The sequence below is a fragment of the Rattus rattus genome, chromosome 15 (genome assembly GCF_011064425.1).
Source record: "Rattus rattus isolate New Zealand chromosome 15, Rrattus_CSIRO_v1, whole genome shotgun sequence".
In the NCBI taxonomy this organism is placed as follows: domain Eukaryota; kingdom Metazoa; phylum Chordata; class Mammalia; order Rodentia; family Muridae; genus Rattus; species Rattus rattus.
Window position 1 is genome coordinate 51,904,338 of NC_046168.1, and position 26,423 is coordinate 51,930,760.

The 26,423-nt window shown below is 49.6% G+C and overlaps 1 protein-coding gene across 2 annotated transcripts in view; it reads left to right on the forward strand.

The window, feature by feature from the left end:
* Positions 1 to 26,423, forward strand: part of Kcng2 (potassium voltage-gated channel modifier subfamily G member 2) — a 66,366-nt gene that overhangs the window by 34,248 nt on the left and 5,695 nt on the right. For both annotated transcript variants that reach the window (XM_032886024.1, XM_032886023.1), the window contains exon 2: positions 4,097 to 4,794. In XM_032886024.1, the coding sequence (XP_032741915.1) occupies positions 4,132 to 4,794 (663 nt within the window). In that variant the 5' untranslated portion in view covers positions 4,097 to 4,131. The remainder of the gene's footprint in view (positions 1 to 4,096; positions 4,795 to 26,423) is intronic.

Here is a 26,423-nt window from a genome sequence, read left to right on the forward strand (position 1 = left end):
TTTTTACGGGAGTGCTGGGGAATGGGTCTTTAAAACACATTAATTTGTGACCATCACAGACAACTTGTACACTGACCTATTTCCACAACTCCCCTTTCTTTGATCACAACAAAGCAGCATCTTTCTGTGTGGTGAGCGCCATCCCTCCACCTGCTGGCCACAAGGCATCTGGTGGAGCACTGGCAATTTGTCCTAAGAGGAACCCTTGAGTGTTTAGCAGTGGCCTCTCCCTTGGCTTTCAAAGCACCCTTGAAGCCCATCCTAGACAGTTAATGCAAGCTACGCCCGTAAGGAGCTCTGAACTTATCTTCCTGATGCACAGACTGAGAGATTCCACCAAAGGTGGGGATATTTTTATTGTTTGGTAATTTCACACACACATATAATGTGCCTTCATCAAGTCCACCCCCCCCAGTCCCTTGCCCCCAGTGTCTCCTCTGTCTTTACCATTCCCCTCCTCAGTTTTGTGCATTTTTTACCTGTCCCACATGTCACTTAGTACTGCCTGTATGCACACGGGGTAGCTGTCGTGGATCATGGGTAGCCTCTCGGGGCCGCATCCTGTAAGAACTGACTCTCAGATTTCAGAATTTTTTCTTTTTTTTAAAAGATTTATTCATTTATTATATATAAGTACACTGTAGCTGTCTTCAGATACACCAGAAGAGGGCATCGGATCTCTTTACAGATGGTTGTGAGCCGCCAAGTGGTTGCTGGGAATTGAACTCAGGACCTCTGGAAGAGCAGTCAGTGCTCTTAACCGCTGAGCCATCTCTCCAGCCCCCAGAATTTTTTTTTCTAAATGTTGTTTTTTTTCCTCTATTTGATTCACCCCTCCCTCTTTCCTCTCCTTTTTTGGTGCCTCTTACCCAAGGCGGTGGGCTCCTGAAGGCTGCTTGCCGGCTTCCCCTCTGCGCCTTTCCCCAGGGCTTGTTTTCATTCCGTGAAGCTGAGGCCTGCTCAGTTCTGCAAACGTTCGTCTTATTATTACACCTTTCAACCCCAGTATCCTCTCGCTCCCTTTTTATAATTTCTGTCTCCTTATCGATACTCCTTACTGAGACGTTGTCCTAATTCCCTTAGGTCAGTCTTCCTTTAACTTTTTTGTTTGTTGGGTTTTTGTGTTTGAGACAGGGTCTCACATTGTAACCCGAATGAACCTGGAACTTATACTCTGTCACCCAGGCTGGTCTCAAACTTGCGACTATCCTCTTTGCCTGTTTCCCAAGTGCTGGGATTACAGGCATGCATCTTTGCCTCAGGATATTTTTTTTGGACATATTTAATTTAGTTTATTTGTCTTTTCTGGTGAAGCCGAGGGGCGGGCTTCCCTGTGGTCCGTTCACTTTAGTTGTTCTCTTCCTGCACGGAGTCTCTTCCTTTCATTGTCCGTATTCTTCGTAATTTTTTGTTGTTGAAAGCTGGACATTTTAAACCGTGGAAGCAACGGTTGTAGAAATCAGATCCCCACCCAGGGATTGGTCATTCTTACTGACGTTCGCTTGCACAGCTCATGGTTTAAAGGATCCATTTTGTAAAACCTGTACACCTTTCCTTACGTGGCCGTGATGCCTCCGCTCCCTTAGATTCGCAGAAAGAAAGGCAAACCTAGTCTTTGCAGATGGGCTGTGTGAGCTGAGGCCTCTCCAGCACTTAGCCAGGAAGCCTGTGTAACCCCTCTGCTCATCTGCCTCCGTACCTACAGGTCAGCTGGGTTCAGCCTTGGAAGCCTCTTTGATATTTACTGAATTAACACGCAGCCCAGGCACATGTGTGGTATCCTCAATCCCAAAGCATCTTCCAATTCCTTATTCCCCAAGCACCTCCTGTGCTCCATCCAAATTGCTTCTCCATCCAATTGTCATCCATTGCCTCAGGCAACAACAGCTACATCCTCCTGCGAATGCTTTGCCAGTCTTAAGCTGGCTGCATTGGCTCCAGGCAGGGTCCTGGGATGGGCGATAACAGCAAAGCCTTTGGGTCAGTCTTCTTGAAGTTGGTGGGAGCTTTAGGGAGCGGCCAGCCCTGGTGCAGTATGTTCTCCCAGTGAAAGTGCTGGTGTCAGCAGTGCATGCAGGCTGGGTTTTTCAAGGACACCACTGGGTTGGGAGTGCAGGGTGGACAAAGTGAGTTTTCTGAACTAGGCCCAGGACACAGATATGAGTCTCCTGAGCAATCAGGGGTGGGTGTGGGATGACTTCCCTGAGCTGGGACGGGAGCAGAGTGACCATGGGATGACTTCCTTGCTGCAAAAGCTCATTGTTACTAAGATTCAGATATATATTCTCTCTCTCTCTCTCTCTCTCTCTCTCTCTCTCTCTCTCTCTCTCTCTGTCTCCTCTCTGTCTGTCTGTCTCTTCTTTTCTCTCTCTCTGATTTATTATGTATTCAGTGTTCTGCCTGCATTTTTTATGCCTGCAAGCCAGGAGAGGGCACCAGATCTCATTACAGATGGTTGTGAGCCACCATGTGGTTGCTGTGAATTGAACTCAGGACCTCTGGAAGAGCAGTCAGTGCTCTTAACCTCTAAGCCATCTCTCCAGCCCCGGTTGCTTTCTCTTAAGGTGCTCATGGTTACTGACAGTTTTGGGTTAGTCCCAAAGTCCGCAAAGGTTAGCTCTGAAACTTTCTATCTGTGTTTCATGACCTTGAGGAAGGATTTTAGAGCGCCCTATTTATTGTGCAGTGTGTTTTCACATAAGACGCTGGGGTTAGGGCTAAGGAAATTCTTTCCTAGCAGGTGTGCTGATGCTGACAATGATCATTTGTCTGTCTGTCTGTCTGCCACTGTGACAATGCTGGGAGACAGAAGGATGTCCCCCAACAAAGAACCAAGGTGCCCCCGCTCTAACCTGGACCAACTGGGACTTGCCCGTCAGCCATACTCTTGCTACTGTCGCCATAGCTCTAAGGGCCTCTGCTGAACCTCTGGCCTTTCCATTCCAGGAAGCAAAGAAAGAGTAAACTGGAGGGAAGGGGGGAGTCCTCTGGAAAAACAGCAGAAGTCTCCATGCAGTCAAAGTCTTTGATGTTAGTAATAACCCCCTGTCCCCCTTTTTTATATAGAATCCTCTAGGACAAGTGAGCCTAGTGGAGAAAAAAAATGTGTATGCCAAACAGTTGGCATAGAAACCTAGGAGGCTCACAGAGCATCTGAATAATTTCTGTGGGTACCAAACAGTTCCTCTGACTTAGAAACCAAGGCTGGCTGGAAACTCGAGCACTGTGGGTTTCCATCTCTCTTGATTGGTGATTCTCAACCCCAGCTGTGCAGCAAAATTACCTGGAAGCTCCGTTCTGAGCAGAGCGGACCTCAGCCATCATCTGCCGTCATGGAGATAGATGTCAAAGATGCGTGAACCACAGAAAGGCTTGGTGCGATGCTAATATTCAGATAGGCAGACAGTTTCTCCATGCACCACCTGAGTCCCAGACCCTCCTCCTCTGTGAAGATACAGGCGGAACCTCTAAGAAAAACTGCCCTGGTTTCTCATATACAATTATCATATCTTTCTTTACTTTTTTTTTTTTTTTTTTTTACTTCCTACGTTGTGCTCAGTGTTTCTCACTTGGCTTTAAATGTCTCTTTTTAATTGGTCCCTTTTAATCCGGTCTAGAGCCGTGCCAATACGGAATTTCATAAGTCTGTTTCTAATTTACAGCAAGCCCCACCTCACCTTCATTTTCCTCCTTGACCTCGTTGGAGGGTGGGGAACTGCACTCTTTTTAAATACTGACCCACCCAGGGCAGACCAGACATGAATTTGCAAAAAGCCGCATCCCGACAGATACGTGGTACAAACCCTATTTGAGTCTAGGGTTGCTTAATCAGTTTTTGCCCACGACCCTTCCTAGTCTGAGAATGTTCAATATGTTCCTGCCGTCTAGAAAATAAAGAAAGGAAGATAGGATATCCGCTTTACAGGGTCCTCTGGAAAGTTGGGGGGGGGTCCCAAATCTGGATACGGTGGGACTTGCAAGTGTGACAGAGTTAGAGGTGAAGCTGGAACAGGAGGTTCCTGATCCCCAGAACCTAGATCTTTGGCTAGGGTGGCTTCTCCGGCCTGCAGTCCTAACACTGCTATTCCTTTTGCAGGCCCTGTCTCCTGATCGCGGCCGGCATATGGGGCCATGGCCCGGCTCCTGGGGCACCGGGAGGTCCCCGGCGCGGAGCCTGGCAGCGCAGTCCGAGGGGGTCGAGGTGGCCGCGGGGCCCGGGCGCGCCACGTCATTATCAACGTCGGGGGCTGCAGGGTGCGTCTGGCCTGGGCCGCGCTGGCCCGCTGTCCCCTGGCTCGCCTCGAGCGCCTGCGAGCCTGCCGCGGCCACGACGAGCTGCTGCGCGTGTGTGACGACTACGACGTGAGCCGCGACGAGTTCTTCTTCGACCGCAGCCCGTGCGCTTTCCGCGCCATCGTGGCGCTGCTGCGCGCCGGCAAGCTGAGGCTGCTGCGCGGCCCGTGCGCCCTGGCCTTCCGCGACGAGCTGGCCTACTGGGGCATCGACGAGGCGCGGCTGGAGCGCTGCTGCCTGCGCCGTCTGCGCCGTCGCGAGGAGGAGGCCGCCGAGGCGAGCGCCGCGCCGCCCGCCCGAGGGCCGCAGACCAGCCCGGGCCGAGCCCTGGGGAGCGGGCGGCTGGAGCGAGGCCGACGGCGCCTGCGCGACGTGGTGGAGAACCCGCACTCCGGGCTGGCGGGCAAGCTCTTCGCCTACGTCTCCGTGGCCTTCGTGGCCGTCACGGCCGTGGGCCTGTGCCTAAGCACCATGCCTGACGTCCGCGCAGAGGAGGAAAGGGTGAGCATGGGCGCCAGCTGCAGGCTCGGGCGGGACAGGGGGGAGCCAGCATCAGGGAGGTGTGGCCAAAAGGCCACATTGGGGACCTTGGTGGAATGCAGCATTCTTCGAGGGTGCATGCGCATTACTAGTTAGGGTTGTGCACTATGCCCCTGCAGTGGCTAGAGCTCCAGGCTCTTCGTCCCTTTTCTATGCTAGTTGAGTGGTCAGGAGTGAGGGTCCACTGAGTTGATGCGTGGGGCTCCACACTTTGCTAAATTCCAGGGCAAGGACACACGGCTTTTCTTCTGGGGCCCTCTCTGTATCTTCAACAGCTCAGCAAGCAGTCCCTGCAAAATCTAGTCAAGGCAGAGCTCAAAAAACGTACCCGGTATCTTAACGGTCTAGAGTGGCAGTTCTCAACCTGCGGGTCACATGAACCTTTCACAGGGGTTGTATATCAAATATTTACATGATTATTCACAACGGTAGCAAAATTACAGTTATGTAGTAGCAACGAAATAATTCTATGGTTGGGGGTCACCGGAACATGAGGAACGATATTAAAGGGTCTCAGCGTTAGAAAGGCTGAGAACAACTGCCCTACAGAAATGTATAGGCCAAATTTGGATATCTCAGGGTTAGAAGAGGGCCTTTATGGAGAAACGAGGACTCCAATCTCGTTGAACGACTGTTTCTTGCCCTCTTTTCTCTGTCTCGTCCACCACTCCTAAAATGCCAGCACACAAAATGGAGACAGATTTGTTGTTTGTGGTTAGCCAGTTCTGGTGACAGGCAAGAAAAGATAAAAAACAAAACAAACTAAAAAGCATTTGTTCACATTGGCCATCACGGAAAGTTCTGGAAACAGCTGGGGAAAAGATACTATGTAGCTGACTGGCGTCTGTGTTTGGGGATGCTGGGATTCCTGCAGGAGACATTCTACACTTGAATTTAGCTCAGTGCCACTCTAAGTTCTTCCAGTCTCTTCCCTGGGTGCCCTCCTGTCCCTCTGAGCAGACCCTTCCAACCTCCTCATGGGTACCCCTCCCTTGGGCAGAGCTCTCAGACTAACTTCTTAGAATCCTATCCTGTCCCTATCTATGCCCGGTGCTCATTTAATGGGATCAACCCATTCAGAGAAAGAGAATTTACCAAGAGCTTGGCAGCCCTGGCTGCGAATTAAACTTAAACGTAAACTTAAGGAAATTGGTTTGGCTTGCTTCATGATTGGGCGTCCAGAGCATGAGCCAAGTCCAGTCATTTTAAGTAGTCACGAGTTTCTGGTACTTGAGGCAGGAAGCTTGGCTCAGTTGTAAAGCATTTGGCTTATACAGTGGAGGTGGAGGTGAAGAGACATTCAACATGTTGGATTTTTATGTAGTAATCATCCCAGGTACTGCTCAGGAAGAAAGGCATTTGGGGAAAACTGTCCAATAGAAGTCAGGGGTGCCTCAGCTAGAGACGACAGATCTGGAAAAGCCCAAGCCCCAGCCCCCCTAGAAACATCTGCTCACCCCCAGCTGCCCCAGCTGTGTACACGTCCAAGCACCGTCTTCTGAATTCAGTTACAATTAAACAGTGGTGACCCTAGACTAGAGACAGAGATGTCTTCCAAGGTATGTCCACACTGCGACTGTGTGAGCTCACGCCATCTCTTGGGAAAGTTGTTCTGTCACTGTAAAAAGACAGTTCTACGGAATCTGCCTGAGGACCCCGGGATGCTTGGGCGTCTGTACTCCAGCCTGTCAGTGACAAAATGGACACCTGAGACCTTCCAGTGGTCCAAACTGATCCAGCTGGGTAAATTCCTGTTGTCCCCTGCGTGGGATATGGGGAGCCATGAAATGTCAATAGCTCGTCTAAAAAATTGATCTGCCCAACACCACCAAAGAGCTGCCAGTCACCCCCATAGTAAAACCATGGCTTTAAGGTGATTAGAACAAGTTCGAGAGCCAAACTTGTGGCTTGGGCCATGATGCTCAGCATATGGGGACAACATGGGTCTACATCTCATTCTCTTGTGAGCACTTTTGGTGGCTATTGATACATTAGTTCTCTTTGCTTTTTTCATTAATTAATTTATTTATTCACTTTACATCCTGCTTGTAGTCCCTGTTCCCTCCTCTTCTCCCAGTCCCACCCTCACACACCCCTCCCCCATACCCCATCTCCTTCTCTAGGGAGAGAGGAGGCACCCCCATGATTACCAACACACACACATACAAACACACACACACACTCACACAAACACACTCACACAAACGCACACACACCACACACACACCACACACACACACACGCACACACACGCACACACACGCGCGCACACACACACCCCATATCAAGCCCCAGGAGGACTGAGTGCATCTTCTAGTACTGAGGCCAAACAAAGCAGCCCAGGTAGGCGACAGAGTAAGAGGCAGGCCCAGCTCCAATCGTTAAGGGACCTGCATGAAGACCAAGCTACACATTGGCTACCTATGTGGAGGGGGCCTAGGTCCAGCCCGTGCATGCTCTTTGGTTGGTGGTTCAGTCTCTGTGAGCCCCCTTGGGCCCAGAAACATTAGTTTTTGTGAGTAGTTTTGACACATGTAAGGAATACCTGTAAGGGGCTTCTGTATACACAGAGCTCTCTCCGGATGGGTTTGGTTAGGTAATGGGAAGCCAAGGCCGCTCCTATGTCATGCTCTCTGGCACACTTAAGCTGCGTAGAATGGTCCTCTGGTCTTTTCGATGTTCGAGAAATGTCTGTCCTCTGCACGCTTTAGGCAGTGTTTGTGAGCACCTCCAGGAACAGGCCTTAGATCCCATCAACCATTTTGTGTTCAGTAAAACACACATGAAACTTGCCATGGTGCAGGGTGCAACAGCAATGCCGTGCACACTGACAGTTTGTAGCGTTTACCCACCCATCTCTAGAACTCTCCACCTGCTTAAGAACAGCAGAAAGAGCCAGACATGGTTAGCAGGGAGAGTTGAGTAAATAAGGTTAACTGGGCACCATTGATGACACTGGCTGGGGGCTCCCTCAGGGTCGGGTGCACTTGTTCCATAAGCCACTGATGCAGAAACCACAGCCTGCCTGCCTCACTGTGGTGCAGCTCGGCTGAGTAGAAAGTGGAATGTTTCTGGGGATTGGCCAGGGTGCATCAGGGTCAGCTCTTTCCCGAGGCTGCTGGATCTATCCTTGTCTTTTAGCTTCAGGCCATAGCTTCTCAGTCCTTCATCAATGTCGCTGTGACTTTCACTTTCACACACCTTGTCTTATTGACCCCAGCCTCTTGTGTACGGAAACCCTAGACCATTGTCAAGCCCACCTAGGTAACTAGGCCAGCATCCCTTCTCAGGGCCTGTAACTTCATCACACTGCAAATCCCTTTTGCCTCACGCAGTGACATTTCCCTAGACGATTTCTTGGTAGCACGCAAACTCCTGGTGCATTCCACATAAGCCTTGTCCTGCAGACAGAGTATTTCAGGCTCTGCCGTGTGCCCTGTCTAGGTTGGGATCCATACCTGCCTGCTGGCCCCAGAGTTCAACAGGCACCTGCTAACCTGGTACCCAGTTCAGGCTGTATGACCTGGCTCTGCGCTAATGCCAGGAGACCGGTGCTCGCTGCAGGGACTGAGCGGATGTGTGTGTTTGCACATGGCCTTTCTGTTGGAGTCACATGGTCTACCAGCCTGCAAGCTTCTCAGCTTCTCAGACATGTCGGTTGTAAAATGCTGTTCTCGTGGGATCGTTCTTCCTCATACCTCTTGTGTTGTGTTCATAACCACACTCTACGCAGATATCCTGCAACTTTTCCCTAGGGAATTGTGCTGTGACACTGTGTCTGCCACTCTTGGTTCCCAGTCTCCCCGTCCCCGTAGGCTGTGTCCTTAACCTAATCCCTGGGAGAGCATTCGCTCAGTAGCTGTGTCTTTTAGAGAAGAAAAATCTCATTGCTTTCCAGACCTATAGTGCGTTTTCATGCCGTAAAAACAGAGTTACCAACCAAAAGCCTGAAAATGTATGCCCACAACAGCTGATGTGAATTCTTTGACTCTTAGAAAGTACATTCTGGGGAAAATACCATCATACCTGTTTCTTAAATTCCCAGGTGGACACCTCATGGCAATGTGCAGATTTCCCATGTTTTGGAACTAAATCGTGGCCCTGGGGTCTCTCATCAGTGTCTCATCACTAGGTGCTGAAGGAGGTTTGGAAGGACTGGGAGGCCATGGCCTGGAGTAGGTTTTATAGATGGAGACTGGGCTCAGCACTGTGTCTCTCTAAGCTCTTGCCCTTTTCTGTAGGATACCAGCAGAGGAGACAGGAGTCTCCATCACAGCGATATCTTCATAAAGTCTCCAATACTCTACAGCCTTCGCTAGGTTGGGGTGGAGAAGATGGCCGCTCCACCTTCCCCATGCTGCAGACCAGTGCTAATGTGTATGCTCAGTATTGCCTGCCTTTTCCTGGGGAGACGTGAACAAACACCTGTTCAGATAGGCACCAAGGCAGTGACTACCCAGCGAGTGTATTGTATGTACTTACAGGACTCTGAGTGACCACTTAGGCAGCTCTATTACTGAAAAGCTCACCCAGCATGGGCAAGAACTCCTGAAAGCTTTGTCTCTGGAGTTCTCTACCTAGATCACGGGCAGCTTTGGATCTGGAGAGATGGTTCAGCAGTTAAGAGCATGAGCTGCTCTTCCAGAGGACCTGCACTCCAATTCCCAGAACTCGCATGACAGATCCCAACCATCTGTAACAACCACCTCAAGGGATCAGAGACCTTCTTCTGGCTTCTGAAGACATCCCTTGCATGTGGTAATTTATATGGTGCAGGCAAAACAACTAAATACAATAAACAATCAGTCTCTCTCCCAAACAGTTGCTAATCTTATATAGCATTAGAAAAGAATATAGTGAATCCTGTACATTTCAGGAGCTTTCTGAGCCTTGTAAGTAAACTATTTCCTGAGTCTTATTAGCCTGTCTCCCTACTCTAGGAGACAATGTTTCAATTGAGAGGAAATAGCTACATAATATCAGAATCCTTAGGGACCACCAGGGCAGCAGTGCTACAGAAATCTATAACCAACACAGACCCTGATCATGACTGGCCTTGACCAATATGGAGTCATTCGGAAGTAGATGTCTTCTGAGAACTTATGTCCAGAGTCGAGGTGACCGTGGCAATGTGTTCTTCTCTTGGGTTTGAAGGTGCTGTTGTTGGTAGGAAGTGCCCAGAGGGCTCTGGGCTAGGGGGTTATGTTGCCGTATCTGTTTTGAGTGGTTCCAATGTGTGGAGAGATGGTACATAGAGAATTTTATGCCAACAGAGAGCTGCAAGGTTCCTTCTATGCGGTGGTGGCTGCTGTGTTGCCTGGAGACAGAGCTAAGCGCTTGCCTGAGCCCTGGCACACAGCGGGACAGGCTGTGCTTGCCAGCCTGCCCGGGAACAGCCTGTCGCTGCTGAAGGCCCATGGGGTACAGGGTGCTTTTCAAAAATCCATCATTTCCTTTCGCACTGGGCTGTGTGGCTGCACCAGTCAGTGTTTTCTTTGGCTCACGTGATCTAATTTACAGCTCTTGTAATGAGCCATGGATCTCATGCCTGGGATTTCAGCTTTGAATTTACTGAGATCTGCAGCAGCCTGGAAATCTGGTGACAAAAGTTTCTGCAGGCAAACACAGAACTCTGCCACCTTCTGGCAGAGTGAGGGTTCAGCGGTCTCTGGGCCAGTCAGTCAGGTTCCCCGGAGACATAAGTGAAAGGACAGGGGATTCACTGTGTGGACTCAGTGTACACAGTCTCTAGCCAAGCTATCTGTCTCAGTCAGGGTTTCTATTCCTACACAACACATCATGACCAAGAAGCAAGTTGGGGAGGAAAGGGTTCATTCAGCTTACACTTCCACATTGCTGTTCATCACCAAAGGAAGTCAGGACTGGAACTCAAGCAGGTCAGGAAGCAGGAGCTGATGCAGAGGCCATGGAGGAATGTTACTTACTAACTTGCTTCCCCTGGTTTGCTCAGCTTGCTCTCTTATAGAACCCAAGACTGCCAGCCCAGGGATAGTACCACCCACAATGGTCTGGGCCCTCTCCATTGATCACTAATTGAGAAAATGCCTTACAGCTGGGTCTCATAGAGGCATTTCCTCAACTGAAGCTCCTTTCTCTGTGATAACTCCAGCTTGTGTCAAGGTGACAAATAAAACCAGCCAGTACACTATCTTAGACCTGAAGCTCCTGCCAGAATCCTAGAGAGCCTCGGCATAGACTTAGAGTAGGAGAAGTTGAGGTCCTGGCCCCATGGTCCTGTAGGACTCTCCATCCACCAGGAGGGAGGCCTTCTGCACCATTCATGCTTCCATATGACGGGATATGGCCAGCCAGAGACGAGGAATATCTGTGGTTTTATCTAGACACTCTCACAGCCACATCTGGAGTTACATCTGACCAACCCGGGCCACCCCAGAGTCCATCCATACACACAGAGCTCCCTAGCACGTGAGTTCTGGCTTTTGCCCCATTCCCACCCTAGTGCCTATGGCTGGAGGTTCTCTGTTCACTGGTACCTCAGGAGAGACCTGACAGATGGCAAACTGCACTTCCGGCACAGACACACTGTGTATTTGTTGTCCTTGCCTCTGACACAGACACACCATGCATTTGTTGTTCTTGCCTCTGGGACCATCTCTGGGAACCTCTGGCTGCTTTCATGGGGTGTGAAGTCTGAAGCTTGAGGAGGCTCATCTCAGAACCTCAGGGCAGAGCTGAGGTGGGGGCTCTTGTTTAAGAAGAGGTTGCAGAAGAACTATGGGGGACCCTCAGTGCTGGGCTCCCCATCCACATTGGAATCAAAATGGCTGATATGTGTGTGTGTGTGTGTGTGTGTGTGTGTGTGTGTGTGTGTGTGTGTGTGTGTGTGTTGATATATGTTATATCAACATCAAGGCTCCTTCCATCATCCCAGCATTGCCACCAGCATGGTTTCTATGTCCCCAAGAGGCTCTAAGGCTGCTCATTCCACATAACAAGGGCAAAAGGATGTAGAACAGACGGCTTTGGGTGTGGCTAAGTCAAGCAGCTGCTTGGCATCTGCAGAGCACTAGTACACAGGGGCCGGGTGGAATCGTCATAACCAGGTAGCTGTGAACCTGGAAAAAGAAAGCCTCAGTTGCTCTTTGCTGAGAGGAGAGGCATAACCTGGTCAGTAGCCTTTATCATTGGTGACAGTGACAGACCATTGCCCAGAGCCTCTCTGGTGAACTAGGGAGTGTCACCAGGTCCTGTCACAGCCCGGAACTTAGGGGGTAAAGACTGCCTTGCTGAGGCCAGACCCCTGCAGGACCACTATGCGGTTAGGTCAGTGAGTCCTAGGTCCCATGTGCCTTGTCTAGCCAGTAGTGTGCTCTTAGTTTACCTGCCCGCTTGCCCATCTGTCTTTCAGCAAACATTACAAAGTGAGTCAGCACAGGGTTGAGCTGCAGTCAGGGGTCTGAGTCAGGCCTGTTTGCATTTCTCTTGTTCCTCGCTCGGATTGCCAGGACTGTGACACGCGCCTGGCGTGTGGCCTGGTGCCATATACAGTGCGGCTGCTATCCCTGTTACGGCCAGCCCCACCGCTCAGTTGATGTGGGAGCCCATGGCCAAGATGGCTCCCTGTTTCTGTGTGAGGGCGTCTTCCTCAGCTCTTCATACAAATGTGGCAGAGAAAGTCTAGATGTGTGCTTTGGATTTTTGCCTTCGTTTGAAAAACATTATTTTAAAGGTACACCTTAATGCCCAGAAGAGACATAGCAAGACCAGAACTCTTCCCTCCAATATCTATCCTGGGCCTTTCATCTCTCCTCTGCCACCATAAGAGGATAATTGTTATTAATTGTGAGTATGTGTGCATGTGTGTGCACACACGTGGAAGCCAGAAGTATTGGACCTCCTAGAGCTGTAGTTACAGACAGTTATGAGCTGCCTGGCGTGGATGTTAGGATCGATCCGGGGTCTTCTGAAGGAGCATCAAAAGCTCCTACCCACTGAGCCATCTCCTCAGTCCCTAAATACCTATTCTGACTTTGGGGACCTTTAAACATTTATTTCTCCTCTAGGGCTCAATTCCTTCATGAGGCAAATGCAGGTCCTGCAAAGAGATGAGACTCGATGGTTCACGAGAATTAGGGGACCCGAGTTATCCTGTTGCCCACAAGAATACGAACGTACCTGGAAGGGCCATGGTAGCACCGTAAGAGGGGATTTGTGTGGTACTGGTGGGGCCCAGTCCCATGAAGCGGGTAACCTCCTCTGACTGACACCAGAAGGTTCTGACAAATGCCCAGGATTGCTGGTGTGCAGATACAGCGGACCTGGATGACAATGGCTCACCAACCCAGGTGGCAGGATTGGCTCGCAAAGACCAGCGGTTCTGCCCTAGTGGCCCGTTTCCTCTTAACCATCTGTGGGTAGCAGTCATTCTGCCCCACTGACCTCTGCATTGGCCAGTGAGCGAAACTGCGGTGCTAAAGACTCACGGGGACTGAGGGAAATCGAAGGCTTTTCCACGTGTGTACGATTTCATGGCCTCCCAGCACTTCCCTAAATAGGATTGGAATTACTTTGACAGATAAGATGTATTTTTTTGAAGGGAACTCGGTTCATCTCAAGCATGAATTCCTCAGGCACTACTCAGCTGGGTGAACACTTTGAGAAGCTGGACTGAGGTGACTTTATTTTTTTCTTTTTTGACTCCAGCTAAGCTTGAAATATTGAAGTGTGGCACACAATGGGGGGAAGTTGTCAAAATTCATCAAGTTAGTCACAGCCAGCTTACGTCATTTTACCAAAACTGTTCCCCTGTGAGACTCTCCATGGAAAGTTCTACTGTGGTTCACAGCAGAACTCCACATCGAGGACCCAGGCAAACCTGCATCTTCCATCCCCTGTCTGCTAGGAGAAGCCTGTCCTGCCAGACACCATTCTGAAAAAGTACTTTCTCTCTTACACGTGGACTTGGTTGTCTTAAAAGGTAAGGCTGCCACCTCTATGGGTGCACAGCCTCACATCCTGATGTCTGCCGTAAGCATTTGTTATCTTCTGGGCAGTTGCAAAATACAGAGCTGTTCCCAGAATAGCAGGGGATTTAACCAGAGGGCCAACCAGGCCAATAGACTTCTGTTTGCCACCTTCCTCCCAACAGCCCTCTTTTCTGCCAGAATGGTGACCCATACCACAGCTGGGCAGCCAGCTTGCCTCCCAGCATCATGGCCAGAGCCCTCTCTGATCATCCCTGTGCCTGTCTGCACAGCCTTGGGGGAATGCAGGGCTAAGTGTTCCCTAGCTCTTTGCTGTCGTAACTTATTCTGGGATGACCATTCTTGTCCACATATGCTTTGAGGAAGTTCATTGTGTGGTGCGTTACCCATCTCAGTGGGCCTCCTGCTGGCTCAACAGTCTGTTCCTCAGAGGTCAGGCCAGTGACCTTGGGACTCTTCATCCATACTTCCATCCAATGTCGTGTGGGCCAAACCAGTCAAAGGACCTGTGATGGTTTGTCTATGCTCGGCCCAGGGAGTGGCACGATTAGAAGATGTGGTCTTGTTGGAGTAGGCGTGTCACTGTGGGTGTGGGCTTTAAGACCCTCGCCCTAGCTGCCTGGAAGCCAGTGTTCTGCTAGCAGCCTTCAGATGAAGATGTAGAACTCTCAGCTCCTCCTGCACCATGCCTGCCTGGATGCTGCCATGTTCCCACCTTGATGATAACGGACTGAACCTCTGAACCTGTAAGCCAGCCCCAATTAGACGTTGTCCTTATAAGAGTTGCCTTGGTCATGGTGTCTCTTCACAAAGTAAAACCCTAACTAAGACAGGACCCTTCCCCAAATTCACCCACCTGTTTCAAACACTACCTCAGAGCTGTTTAAATCTCCCTGCCCTATCATTCCCCTACACTGGGGCCTTCACAGGACCAAGGGCCTCTCTTCCCATTGATGCCCAACAAGGCCATCCTCTGCTACATATGTGGCTGGAGCCATGGGTCCCTCCCTGTGTACTCTTTGGTTGGTGGTTTAGTTCCTAGGAGCTGTAGGGTGTCTGGTTGGTTGATATTATTGTTCTTCCTATGGGGTTGTAAACCCCTTCAGCTACCTCAGTCATTCCCCTAACTTCTCCATTGGGGACCCGGTGCTCAGTCCGATGGTTGGCTTCAAGCATCCTCATCTGTATTTGCCAGGCTCTGGTAAAGGCAGAGGAAGATCAACAATGCTTTTACGTGTATATCTGTTCCACTGAAGACTGCTGTCCTTGGGCGCTTGGTTGTCTTTGAACTTACCTGCACACTGCAGTATTTTCCCATTGATCCCATGTGCGTGTCCACCTTGCTTCCCCTGTCACTGAGACCCCGACTTCAGCACGAAAAACCAACTGAGTTCAGTAAACACCCAAGACAGTGCTTTGCCTGTGTGGCCTTTTAAGCCAGGGGTGGGCCAACAGGGCCCTGGATGCTGCTGCCCTCCTGCATACAATCCTGCAGAAGAAGCTCACCGTCTTGCTTGCCTTGGATCCACAGTGAGCCTGACCCTCGGTGGATGTCTGTTGAATCAGCACTTTGCAACTCGGGGAGAAGTGCTGAGTGGGCTCCTGCCTCCCACGGAAGCTGAAAGGGGCTCTGGGCCCTGCGCTGCTGTTCAGCACACTGAGGGAGGAAACCAGAAGCAACTTAATTACACCTCGTAGGGGCATTTCCTAAAACTCAGCATTGTTTCTAATTAGTCCTAGTAGGCTGCTATAAATACCCTCTTCACTTAACACGGTGCGCTAAAATATGATGGCTAGATAAATACAATGTTGCTTGTTCTCCTACGACTCTGCTTGTGCGGGCACCTGATTCAGGATAAGCAGTGACTGTGAGTTGATGTTGGAGGCAGGTCCTTCCGTTGTTGGGATGAGCCCCATGCAGGAAGTGCTGTTTTCTCAGATCCCCTCATCTCTAGTTTCTGATTCCTGGGGCAGTGATTGCCTTCCAAAGACTCACCTGTTGCCGACAGACACAGGCTTCCTTCTCGCAGGAAGTAGCCACCTTCTCTATGGCTTTTACTGTGAATCCAAGAGAACTAGCGGCAGCGTACTCGAAGCGAGTGAATGTGTCAAGGAGGCTGGCTATAAAATAAACAGAACAATTCAGTCGCTTCTCTGCATATCAGAGTGGCTTTTAAAAAAAAAAAGTGGGAAAACTGTAAGTATTAGGATAAAAACGTGAAGTGCCTAGGGATATACTTAGCAAGAAGGGCTCAGTGTTAAGAGAAGCCAGCACGAGGCTGGGTGAGGCATAGAAAGAGCAGGTGGGGGCAGCATGTCCTGTGCTTGGATGGGAGGAGAGCCTCCCTCCCCACCCCCCAATCATATACACAATACTGTCGGTCACAAGCCCAGTGAGTGTTCTTGAATGTTCTATAGGATGTTCTTAAGGACCTAGAGACACACATGTGTGGGCTCTGATTTTCCAAAACCTACTTTTAATAGGGATTCCTAAATGTTTTAACCTCCCTTCTAGTCTGCCACCCACCAATGGTAGTGGAAAAGAAAGGTTATTAGGATATGGGGTAGGTGGACCTGTTTAGAAATAGTTCTTTGGAGCAAATCCAGTCTGCGTTGTCAGGATCTCAGTAGTTCACTTCACACAAATCAGCAGCAGCTCTTTCCACCGCAAACACCAATCATGAGTCTCGAATCAGCAGGTCCATCCAGAAGCTGTGAGGCTCGGCCGTATGCTGTTTGGAAGTAGTTTCTTGAGGTGATTTCAATCTCCCAACGGTCAGGGGGCTGGTAAGACGGCTCAGCGGTTAAGAGCACTGACTGCTCTTCCAGAGGTCCTAAGTTCAATTCCCAGCAACCACATGGTGGCTCACAACCATCTGTAGTGGGATCTGACGCCCTCTTCTGGTGTGTCTGAGGACAGTGACAGTGTGCTCAGGTATATAAAAAGATAATTCTTTTTTAAAGAAGAACCTCCAATTGTCAGGATATCAGCAGTGCAGTTCAGTAGTGTCAGGATAGCAAACATGAGTCAGCAGTGGTGGCATGATCCAGCAGAAACAGCTAGGCCTCCACCGAATCAGCATGAGTCAGCAGAAGCGACCAGGACTAGCAGGGATGCCAGGAGAAGTTCTCTGCCATGCCTGAGTCCGAGGAAGTGGCAGTAACACCACCAGAAGTTTTTTGGTGTGTTCTTTCAGCCAAAAATGGCCAGTAAGGAATGGCAAGGAGTACCAATACCATCCAGCATTGTCCACCATCACCGTTGGGCTATATTTATATTCCTTCTTAACATCGTACGTCTTTTCATGTGTTTGCTTTAGCAAAACATCCTTTCACCTGTGTCTGCTTCAGGAAAACACCCTTTCACATGTCTACTTTAACAGGACATCCTTTCAGTCTTGTGCCCCAGCAAAACACCCTTTGCCATTACTGACTTTCCAAAGAAAGCAGAACTCTCCTCTTCACACGTGTGTCCAGCTAGCTGTGGGGTGTAGAGGATATGGAAGTCAGCTGAGCAGGAGGCTGGGTCCTCTTTGATGTCTAACAGCTTTCCAGACTTGGAGTATGTGAATGGCGATGCACGCTTACTAGTGGCTGCGGCTGGTATGCAGCAGAAGTCAGCCGTGCCCATGCGGCGTCTCTGACTCTTACGAACCTAGCACATCTTTGGTCTCACCTTCCAGGTAGCTAGCCAGTAAGATCTCCTGGCTATGCAGAACGTGGGTTTCCCGCAGCCTTGATGGGGGACAGGCATATCTAACACCAACACTGATATAAGTAGGAAGACGGGGTTGGGGGAGGCTCTGTGGGGACACCATCTTGGTATTTCACACTTTATCAAAAATAGGAACATAGCGTAAATAAAATTAAACAATTATATATTTAGTGACAGGTCTTAGAAGTACTATATGCGAAATTAAATACGTTCTTGGTAAGACACACACTGCCGTAAGTAAAATTAAGCAAACATGTAGTTAGTAACAGCAGCACGCTCACCCTGGCAATTCGGAGATGACCACACAGAAATAGAACAAATCTGTGTGACAACTTAGTGTATAAGATGAAGCCTTCCCTCATCTACGCATGGTTGTCTTAGATGTTACTTGAAAGTATCTATTTAAATAAATTCTAAATATGTAGGAGATCGTGGGGGGGGCAAAAAGCTCATGTACTTAGCAAACAAAAATATAAGTAAATATACATGGGTATAGGGAAAATCATTTTAGCCTCCAAAAAAAAAAAAAAAAGCCAGAAACTATACAGGTAATAAAATTACAATGTGTGTGGCAAGAGGCTCATAATCGGCATACAGAAGTTCAAATGCACTCATAAGAAAACTACTACCTCGGGGAGGGGGAGACTACACCTGAGAGCCAGCCGTGAAGGTTAGCAGTGCTGGGAACCGCAGCAGACATCCTCTGTGGCGAAAAGAAGAGCCCGTCCCATCAGTGATGGAGAGGATCCTGCTTTGGGGCTGGCAGAAACTCGAATACTTGTGCACATCAGTGTGTGTGAGGCCTTTAGGAACGTACCTCTCACAAACCGTGAGTGAGTGCAGAAGAGGGGGCACCGCGGGTGAGCCTGTCCAGTGAGCCTCCAGTAGGAAGACTGGGGATCTATCTAGTTCAGTGTGCAGAGTGTTGTCAAGCTCTGGATTCAGTAAAAACAGGAAGCCGATTTCTGGGAACTCTGCCTGAGAAGCCGCAGGCTTTGCGTGCCTAGAATGTCCCCCGTGCACGGTTTGTAGCAGGTAAAGTTTTACTGAGAGGTAGTTTCTGGTAATGGCAGTTGGGTTCATTCAAACCAACCAACCTGCCTCTCCGGCGGGCTGAACCAGGCACGGAGCAGCAAGCCCCTCCTCGTCCTCAAATAGATCTGCAGCTGTGGGGTACGGCCTTCAGGAAAGAGCTAAAATTAACAGCTCAATGAGGAAAAATGGCCGTGCATTCTGTGCCATTGTTGAACCAAATGGTACAAGATTTGGGAACTCTCCACGTCCTGGCTGTCCATGTCCTGGCTTTCCACGTCCTGCTGGTTTCATCTGTGCCTAGAACCTCAGTGCCCTGCTCAAAGCTGGGTGAAAGCAAGCTCATGAGGCCCAGGGGCACAGCGGAGCCCACATCTGCAGGAAGCAGAGAGGCCGGTTTAGTGTGCCACCTCCCACGCTATTAGCCCCCAACCTCATGGCCTTGCCTACTAGGAATCTCTCTCAGAAGAAACCAGCAACCCTTGGAGTCAGGGCCCTTGAAGAATTTGTTTCTGTAGCATAACACACACTAGGCAGCCAAGTGTTGGCAGGAGAGTGGGTTGACAAGACCATTCAAAACGAGCAACTCGTTTCTGCTTAAATGGCGGCAGTGATGTCTTTGAACAAGTGGGTCTCCTAGGCAGATCTGATCTTCTTTGCTTGCACCACCAAATCTGACTTATGAGAGAGCGCTCTTTCTGGAGATAATTAGGAAGAATAAGCCTCAAAGGAGTTAGCAAATGTCTCGTTCTGTGTCTTCTGAGAGAGAAGGTGAGATCAGCACGGTCATTAACAAGAACTGGTTCTGCTGAGGGCTCAGCCTTCTCAGCGTTTCCTATGGCTAACACCACTAAGACCGCTAACTGCAGAAAGATGGGAAACCTGCGGACGGCTCTAGCTACCTCAAACAGATGGCCCGACCGTCCGATGAAGAGCAGGTAGCCCACAAGCTGTAGTCAGAGGCACGGAAACAATTTAATCACCTACCAAGTAGTCTCTCAGACACCCACCAAGGAAGACAGACTTAAGACACACCTGCCTTCCTATGCCTCCTCCTGTCTCCTTGTCTGCTGGCTGTGTTTAATTTACAGAGAGTGAAATATACAGTAGTTGCCAGGTTCCTTGGCAAGGTACTGTCACTAATTTTTAATATCTCACACACACACACACTCGGACAAAAGTGAGCCTGTGTGGCAAAGTGTGGCACACCTACCCCCTACTGATTGACATCTCGTTACCATGGGGATTGGACACACCCACCCCTGTGACATTTCATTACCATGGGAACTGGACACACCCACCCCTGCTGATTGATAGCTCACCCCAGTGGGAACTGAACTTATTCTTTTAGTCCAACTAGAGAGTAAAGCAGACCAGTGCCAGCAGGGGCCATGTGTCTATAGACCTTGCTTTTTGAGTGCGTGGTTTTCCAAAGTGAGCCTGTTCTGTTCACTAGCTGTGTAGCAGAAATTATTAAAACCTGACCCCAGGTTTTTACCCCACCTTTGGCTCCATGCTGTTAGAATCTATTTCCCTATGGATAACCCGAATTATTACTTACTGCGTTTCATCTGGGCTGCTCTTAGCTCCAATCGGACAGCCCTCAGGGTCATGCTCTCTTTCCCTTAAACCATGGCTGCTCCCTTCCTCCTCCTGCACTTTGTTCTCCTTCCTGGTCCCAAGCCCAGGAAATCTAATCCCCACCTGTGTCTTTTCTGCCAAGCTATTGGCTGTTGGCATCTTTATTTACCAATCACAATTAACCGGGGGTCAGGGTCACTCAGTGTCTCGTGTGTGTGTGTGTGTGTGTGTGTGTGTGTGTGTGTCAGGGTGATCTGTCGTGGGGACCCCAAATTAGCATTAGAATACAAGTAGCATTAGGCCAACCCACCAGAGAGGTGACCTGGCCGTCTTAATTTCTTTCCTTGCTACCTGGATGGGTAAGACATTAGCCACATTCTTCTCTGGTCACCGAGCTGATGGGCCACATACTTGAGTTTTGTTTATTAATGTGAATGTTGAAATTCAACAGCAGAATCAAAGGTTGGAGCCTAATTGGCATCAGCAACCTTCTGAGTGAGAAGAACTTTCTGCTCAGAAAGCAAAATGAGAGGAAACACATTCTCAGGTGTACAGAGTCTAAAAGACTCTACCCCACCACTGTTCTTTGAATTGCTGCTTCAGCAAAATGGCCAGTGGGAGAGAGTGGTAGGAACCCAGAGCTGAAGGGGAAGCTATAGGTCAGGCCGCTTTATCTCCTGCCACCTTCCCATAAGCCACTAGTCAGGGGATTGCAACAGGAAGAGAGGAAATTCGACTCTATCCTACGTAACTTAGTTGACACCCTGTTGGGGTAGAAATCTCAGCTTGCTTCCCGACAAACCACACCAAGCCAGCATGGTTCCATGTGCAAAGGTTTAATGAGAGAAGAAGAGTAGAAGAGTAGAGGCCAGCCATGAGCACGTGGAGGGGGGAAGGGGGGAGGAGGGACAAAGGGGAAGAGGGGAAGAGCAGGGAGCAAGAGAAGAAAGAGCAAGAGAGTGAGGAGGGGGCAAGTAGCCCCCTCTGTAGTGCCTGGCACAGCTGGCTGTCCCAGGTAACTGTGGGGGTGGAGCTTACCTGGCTGTTGCCAGGTAACCGTGGGGGTGGAGCTTAGACAGAATACCAACAGACTCTACCTCTAAAAGAAAGGACTGGCAATGTATCTCAGTGCCCTGTGCAAACATCAAGTCCCCAGGACCACTGCAGGGGAGACAGGAGATGGGAGGAGGAACTCCTGCTCTCTGAAGCGCTAACACACTTAGAAAAGATGTGCCAAGCCTTACAAAAAGCCAAGCCAATTTTATAGCAAAGCCATAAAACCTCAAACCTTCAAAGGAAAAAAAAAAAAAAAAAAACAAAGAGACCGTTGCCGGCTTAGCCAGGCCAATCTGCCTAATTTCTAATCTTTCCATGATGAAGAACTTCAGTCTAGGTAAACAAGAAAGATGGAGTAGGTGCCTCCTGGATGCCTGCCCTCTCCTCCCAGGCTGTGGTATACTAGACAGTCTCTTCGGGGAATTGAAGCAAGACAGCGGGAAGCATGGGATGTGAGACCCAAGAAATGCATCAAAAGCCTAGAGAACAGGAAGTGAGTTAGGACAACCACAGGACTCAAGTTAACAGATAAAAACCAACTGTATCGCAAGAGTGAACAATGAACAAATGGAACTGGGAAAGTTTTTAAAGAACTATTTACTTTATGTACGTGAGCACACTGTAGCTGTCTTCAGACACCCCAGAAGAGGGCATCGGATCCCATTACGGATGGTTGTGAGCCACCATGTGGTCGCTGGGAATTGAACTCAGGACCTCTGGAAGAGCAGTCGGTGCTCTTAACTGCTGAGCCATCTCTCCAGCCCCCTTGGAAATTGCTTTTTCAAGTTTCACTGAGCTTGTCAACAGACCTGTCAGAGAGCTAGGAGCCTAGTGAAGGATGTACAGGTTTCCTATGTGCCAAAAGTTACAAAGCAGCCAGGTTAGCGCACACAGCTATAATTCTAACACTTGAAAGGTAAAGGCAGAAAGGTTAAGGGTTCAAGGCCAACCTGCGCTATGCGATTAGGTCTAAAAGAAGAAGAAGAAGGAAGACAGCAGACACAGGAAGGAGAAGGAGGAGGCGGAGGAGGAGGAGCAGAAGCAGAAGCACGCCCCTGATGAGGCGTCCATGACCGCAGTGAAGAGAGATACACGCTTGCTGGGAGCTGGGAGGTCAGACGCTGTGGGATTCATCCTAGCTGGGTTGTAGGGCCTGTGGACCCTCGTTCCAAGCCTGGTCCTCGTAAATCCCATCAAGCTGATTATGAAACCCTTGCGGGACGACAGTGGAAGCATTTTAAGGAACGGAGTAGAAGATTCACACCTCCTAAGTTCAGGATTTCCTACGAAGCTCCAGTCAGACTTTCTAGCACTGCGAGAGAGGTGAGACCTGCGGTCTCTGCAGTCAACACAGAGAGCAGACATGCGTGCGCAAGGTCACCTGAATCTTTATCTTTTTTATTTTATGTGTCTGTCTTGCTTGTGTGTTGTGTGTACAATGCGTGGGCAGTCCCCGAGGAAGCCAGAAGAGGGCATCAGATCCCCTGGCACTGGAGTTACAGATGATTGTGAGCCAGCAGGTGGGCACCAGGAATTGAACCTGTGTCCTCAGGAAGAGCTGCAAGTGCCCCTAACCACTGGGACACCCCTCCAGGTTCTTGACTTATATTTTACACAAAAATTCAACTCAAAATGGACGGCAGATATAGACATAAAATATAAAACGTGGGACTTCTGCAGGAAAACCTAGGAACCCGTCTCTGCCTGTCTAGATCTGGAGGCTTTAGATCTTATATCGAAAGCTTTCTAGAGGGGGAAAAAGATTGGTAAATTGCACTTCATCAGAGTTAAACACTTTGCCTATGAAAGACTGCTAAGGGAATGAAAAGGCACAGCTCAGACTGGGAGAAATATTTGCAAATCACAGATCTGACAAAAGCCTCGGCAATTAGACCATAAAGAACTGTACAAACTCAGCTGTGAGGAAACCCAGTTACAAAGGAACCAAAGATCTGAGCAGATCCTCACTAAGAAGACATAAGTGACATCACACGAGAAGATCCCGGACGCTGTCCGCTGCTAGGGATATACAAACTAAATGACCATGCAAGACCACACGCTTTAGTCATAAAGGCAGAGAGGGGGAGAGAGGGTGAGAACACGAGTGTAGGCCGGCTGCCATTTGAAAAAAAGCAAACAATCGGGAAGAAACCGGAGCACCGGATCCTCAGTCGCTTCGGGGAAAGGCAAGCAACATGGCTCTTGGGCTCGTGGGAAGTGGTGAGCTCTGAAAAACATTGTCTAACTCAGCAATCTGCTGTAGGATTTACCTCCAAAGAAAAGCAAATGGTCACAGAGATGGACTCATTGGGCTGGAGAGATGGCTCAGGGGTTAAGAGCACTGACTGCTCTTCTAGAGGTCCTGAGTTCAATTCCCAGAGGTCCTGAGTTCAATTCCCAGCAACCACATTGTGGCTCACAACCATCTGTAGTGGGGATCGGATGCCCTCTTCTGGTGTGTCTGAAGACAGCTACAGTGTACATATATAAATAAAATAAATAAAAATCTTTTTTTTTTCTTTTTTCCGGAGCTGGGGACCGAACCCAGGGCCTTGTGCTTGCTAGGCAAGCGCTCTACCACTGAGCTAAATCCCCAACCCCACTGAGCTAAATCCCCAACCCCAATAAAAATCTTTAAAGACATTCCTGCCAGCTTTATTTGCAAAAGCCCCCCAACACAAATGCATATCCACAAGTGGACAGAGGATGTGCTCTGACACAATCATAGAATGGGATCCGTCAGCCCATAGCAAGAAAGCTCAGATGTTGACAGGGTAACACAAGTGCACCACAGACTCCTCGAGCAGGAACGTGGGCACTGACGCCGCAGTCTGGACGCTAAGCACGTGCCTATCCGGAGCAGGCGGGGTCATCGGGCCTGGAGGACGGGGCAGCCCTGAGGAATCTGGGTTGGTCGTGATCATTATGACTCTTCCTCGTGTACTAGGTTCACAGAACCGCGCTCTGACGTGTGAGGCTCTCCTTGTGCAGGAGTCTTTTTTTTTTTAAAGATTTATTTATTTATAATATATAAGTACACTGTAGCTGTCTTCAGACACACCAGAAGAGGGCATCAGATCTCATTACAGATGGTTGTGAGCCACCATGTGGTTGCTGGGATTTGAACTCAGAACCTCTGGAAGAGCAGTCAATGCTCTTAACCGCTGAGCCATCTCTCCAGCCCGTGCAGGAGTCTTTGGACCCATTTCTAACATTCCCTCAGCAGTGTAGTCCCCAGATGGAATCTCCAGGTCAAGGTGGACAGTGTTTGACAGCTTTTAAAATATATCTTTGCACAGTTTATGCCGTTACGTATTTTGTCCAGCAGTCTAGACCTCACCTGGACTGCCCTAGTCTAAAACCTTAACTTCGGATCCAGCTGACCCGTGTGTGACCGGGAATGGGTAGACGAAAGGAGTAACTCAGAAGTTTCTAATAAACAAGGGAACTGTGTAAAGCCACAGCTCAGGCCCAGCGGCCCCAGCGAAGCCCTCGTGTGTGGACACAGGACACGCCCAGCAGGTTTGCTTTGCAAGTTGTTTTGTTGGAGGAGGGAGCGTGTTTTTTTTTTTTGTTGTTGTTGTTTTTGTTTTTGTTTTTGTTTTTTTGTTTTGTTTTGTTTTTGTTTTTGTTTTTGTTTTTGTCGGTTCCTTTTGGTTTGTTTTGGGTAATTGTGGGTGGTTCCACGTGAGGCTTAATTAAGGCACCAAATTCAAACGCAGCTCAGTGTTCCTTACATACAGAGGAAAAGGTGCCTGAGTAGGCTTTGCTTCCCATGTTCTCACCTGGATCTCTGACTTAACAGTGGCTGCTGACCCTGGTTTCCTTGTCTAAGAAACCCCAGAAGCTGTCACCCGGGAAGGGCTCCCAGCGCCTTTTCCTGGAGAGGGGGGTTTGCTCGTGGGACCAAATATTCAAACACAGTTAGCATTTCCAGAGTCCAAACAGGCCAATCGGGTAGAGAAGGGAGAGAAGACACCGTGTACACATTGCTATCAGGCCCACAGCGGGGATCACACTGGCTAGCCCAGGAGGGCCAGGTAGAGGGAGCGCTCTGGTGTGTACCCCACCTCCAGCTGAGTGGCTGAGTGCAGACAAGGTGTGAAATGCTGGTCTGGAGCTGCACCTGCTCTCTGACTCCTCATCTCATTGGCCAGCCCCTAGTGGCCACCAAAGTTACCTTTTCCTCTTTTCTCCTCTACCCTTTCTCTGCACAAGACCCTGAATCTAACCACCACTTCTTCCTGCTTCCCTTCGTCAGACAAAAAAAACTCCTAATCCCTAGAGATCCTTCCTGTTCCCCAAGACCCTCTTCCTAGTCTCTCAAAACCCACTTCCACACCCGCAGATTCCCTCCTGTTCCTGGGGACCCTTTTCCTAATCCCCAAATCATCCCTTACTCCTCCAGAACCCTCTTCTTGTTCCCCCCCAAGACCTATCTTCTGGTTCCCTGGCATTACTAAGTACTCCAAAGCTTCTCTCTAGTCCCTTAGCATCCTCTGCTGGTCCCCTAAGAACCCCTCCTGGTCCTCCAAGACCCTCTTCCTGATGTGGATGTGAAAAATAGGACCCATATCAGTTCTCAGCCACCCAGACATGGCTGACCGCACTTACTGGTGTGCACGCAGCTTCGATTCATTTCTAGCTTTGCCTTCAGTGAGAAACCCCTTCAGTGCTCCTTAGCCCAGTCCCTGACATCCTACCATAGCTCTACTTCTGTCCTGGTCTCCCCTGACCAAAGGAGCTAGCCTCTGAAGGGGACAAGAGGGTCAGAGACAGGGCAGGAACAGGGCTGTAGCCTAGTGGAGGCCACTGGTCAAGAGAAATTAGATTCTGGAATTTCCTTTATGTGTTGTTTGCTGTGTGAAAGCTGGTCAGTCCTCTTGCTTCTGGGGACACTGGAGTATGGTCAGGCCTAGGGACAGAGCTACACCTCTGCTAACTCTGCCTGGACACTGTGCCTGTTTGTTCTGGTGACTCTTGACTGTGGCGGAGACACCATCCATCCTCCCAACCCTCAGGCCTTCACGGCTTACACGGCAAATAGACACTGATGGTTTGCAGAATAATCAGAATGTGAAGGAGGAAAGGTATAAACAAAAGTCGAATAAAATCACACAGTGAGAGGGACTCCCTCCCGGGGGGGCAGCTGAGATGAGCTCAGGCTTATTTCTGACCTGGCTTTTTACCGAGTGGGTCAGATATGCCATCGCATGATTAATCGATGTCTGCCTTCTGGG